General features: G+C 43.3%; 1 protein-coding gene across 1 annotated transcript in view; it reads left to right on the forward strand.

The window, feature by feature from the left end:
* Positions 1 to 2,094, forward strand: part of LOC106936668 (TGF-beta receptor type-1-like) — a 69,292-nt gene extending 67,198 nt beyond the window's left edge. The window contains exons 4-6 of the mRNA XM_015017803.1: positions 756 to 986; positions 1,257 to 1,424; positions 1,680 to 2,094. Coding sequence (XP_014873289.1) covers positions 756 to 986; positions 1,257 to 1,424; positions 1,680 to 1,840 — 560 coding nt within the window. The 3' untranslated portion in view covers positions 1,841 to 2,094. The remainder of the gene's footprint in view (positions 1 to 755; positions 987 to 1,256; positions 1,425 to 1,679) is intronic.
* The last annotated feature ends 401 nt before the right edge of the window (positions 2,095 to 2,495 follow it).

Raw genomic sequence — 2,495 nt, forward strand, 5'->3', positions numbered from 1 at the left:
TGGAATCCACTGGGGGGGCGCAGAAGAAAAAGTTTGGGAACCACTGATCTATGGTATGTCTGTCTGTCGCTACATGTCTTGTGTCCTCTGTGCGCCCTGTGTTGCTGATTCTGTTATCTTGGATTTATTCATTAAACACCTTCTAATTGTCTGCCTGGGCCTATGAGCGTCTTCCTCACCGCCAAAAAAATCACATCATGACACCCACTGGATGGAATAAACTAAAATTTTTGGATCTTATTTCTTTTTCTAGCAGTTTTAAAAACATGCAACATGATTCAATGTCATTGTTTTTAATTAGTTTTACTTTTGTGTGTTCCAGGTTGTTGTGTGTTGCAGTTTTCTGCCCAGGCCCCTCTTGAAAATGAGATCTGGATCTCATTGTTTTTTGTTTTTTTTTTGACATGGTTAAATAAAGGAAATAATCACAATAAAAAACAAGGTTTTACTTTCAGTGGTTTATGTTCATGTGGAAGAAGAATGTCATGTTTAACTTCAAGAGGTGGAGCTGTGAGGTACTTGGTAGTTTTCATTCATTTATAGATTTCTGCACATTTAGCAGTGCTGTTGTGCATTCACAGCGTGCACACAGCAACAGTAGAAAGGATCAGTCTCAATGTAAGAAGACAAACACTTGGCTGTTTTTCCTTTCTTTTCTGTATCTGGCAGCTCAGAAAAGAAGATGCTGAGTCCAACAGGAACAGAGCCTTTCAGCTTTGTGAGCCTCTCCTGTGTTTTGTGGGTTTTCCTTACAGGCCTGCCTCTGCTGGTCCAGAGGACCATCGCCAGAACTATCATCCTGCAGGAGAGCATCGGGAAGGGACGTTTTGGCGAGGTGTGGAGGGGTAAGTGGCGTGGTGAGGAGGTGGCGGTGAAGATCTTCTCCTCCAGAGAAGAGCGCTCCTGGTTCCGTGAGGCTGAGATCTACCAGACCGTCATGTTGCGCCACGAGAACATCCTGGGCTTTATCGCTGCCGATAACAAAGGTGAGCCAAGGCCTCAGCACCCTCTGTGAGAAAACTATACCAGCAGCTCGGTCAAAGGAAGAAATTGAGTGAAGATGAAAATGATTAAAGTTTAAGAACTTACACAATAAACAATGGAGACCCATCTTCTCTACTCATTAGTGTGGGATTATCAGCTCATCTTGATTTCTCCATTCAGAACAGCACCTCTCATAGTGAAGAGGGGGTAGGGAGGTGTTCTAGTCGAGTTCATCCTGTGGATGGTGGTTTTGTGTGTGTGTGTCTGGGCAGATAACGGAACCTGGACTCAGCTGTGGCTGGTGTCAGACTACCATGAACACGGCTCCCTGTTCGACTACCTGAACCGCTACACGGTCACTGTGGAAGGCATGATCAAGCTGTCGCTATCCACCGCAAGCGGCCTGGCCCACCTTCACATGGAGATCGTAGGGACACAAGGTGAGCTGCTACACACAGCTTCATAATAGAGTTCAAACATCAATTAATACGAACATGTTTCTTTTTAATTGATTTAATCTCTAAAATTGCTGTGGAAATTCAAGTTTATCTCACTGATTTTAATCCTCCAGTTTCAGAAGGCTTTGTTAAAATAATCTTTGACTAACCCAGTGCCGTATTTAAAACCTAGATTGATTCTTGTGGTGACCACAACTTGTTGGCAACTGTTTGTTGACGTTCTAACTGTATGTGCAGGAAAGCCAGCTATCGCTCACAGAGACCTGAAGTCCAAGAACATCCTGGTGAAGAAGAACGGGACCTGCTGCATCGCTGACCTGGGTCTGGCTGTTCGACATGACTCCGCCACCGACACCATCGACATCGCTCCAAACCACAGAGTGGGAACCAAAAGGTAAGTGTTTTTATTCCATCAGCCTGTCTAAATGGTGCCAGATCACATCGTGAGCCTTTTCTGTGTCCCTCGGTGGCCTCTCCTGTACTTCAGCTCGCTCTCTAGCTAGCTTTATAGCAGGCCCATTGGACTGTGTGAGGGGGCCACTCAGCTTGGCTGTATATGAAGACTGAGTTGGTAATGAAATACATACATGATGGTGAGAGAGAGAGGCATACAGATAAAAGATAAAAAGAGACAGACGAACAACATAGACAATAGAAAAGAAAATGAATATAGAAATTGGTCTTCCAGAAGTTTCCCATGTACCTCTACCTCCCTGCCCCAGCTGCAGCTACTCACCTGTGATTAGCTCTTGTGGTTTCTTCAGATTGCAGTATTCCTCACTGTTTCCTCCGTTAATTTTCCTATGCCTTCCTTGTGTCCTCCAGAAGTTTCTTGATTAAATATTAATTCCATTACCATCCTAAGTCCCATGCTACATTTTGGTCCAGTCAACACTGACACTATCCGACACCTAGAAGATGAGTAAAATAATAAAGAATAAAAAAACTTTTTCAAATTTTGTTTTTTCTTTGGAATGTTTTGTTGAACATGACCTACAGTCATGTTCATGTTGAAATTGATTTATCGCAATAAATCAATTTATTGCATGATAA

This window comes from Poecilia latipinna, unplaced genomic scaffold (genome assembly GCF_001443285.1).
Source record: "Poecilia latipinna isolate Pla-1442-1.1 unplaced genomic scaffold, P_latipinna-1.0 Scaffold2191, whole genome shotgun sequence".
In the NCBI taxonomy this organism is placed as follows: domain Eukaryota; kingdom Metazoa; phylum Chordata; class Actinopteri; order Cyprinodontiformes; family Poeciliidae; genus Poecilia; species Poecilia latipinna.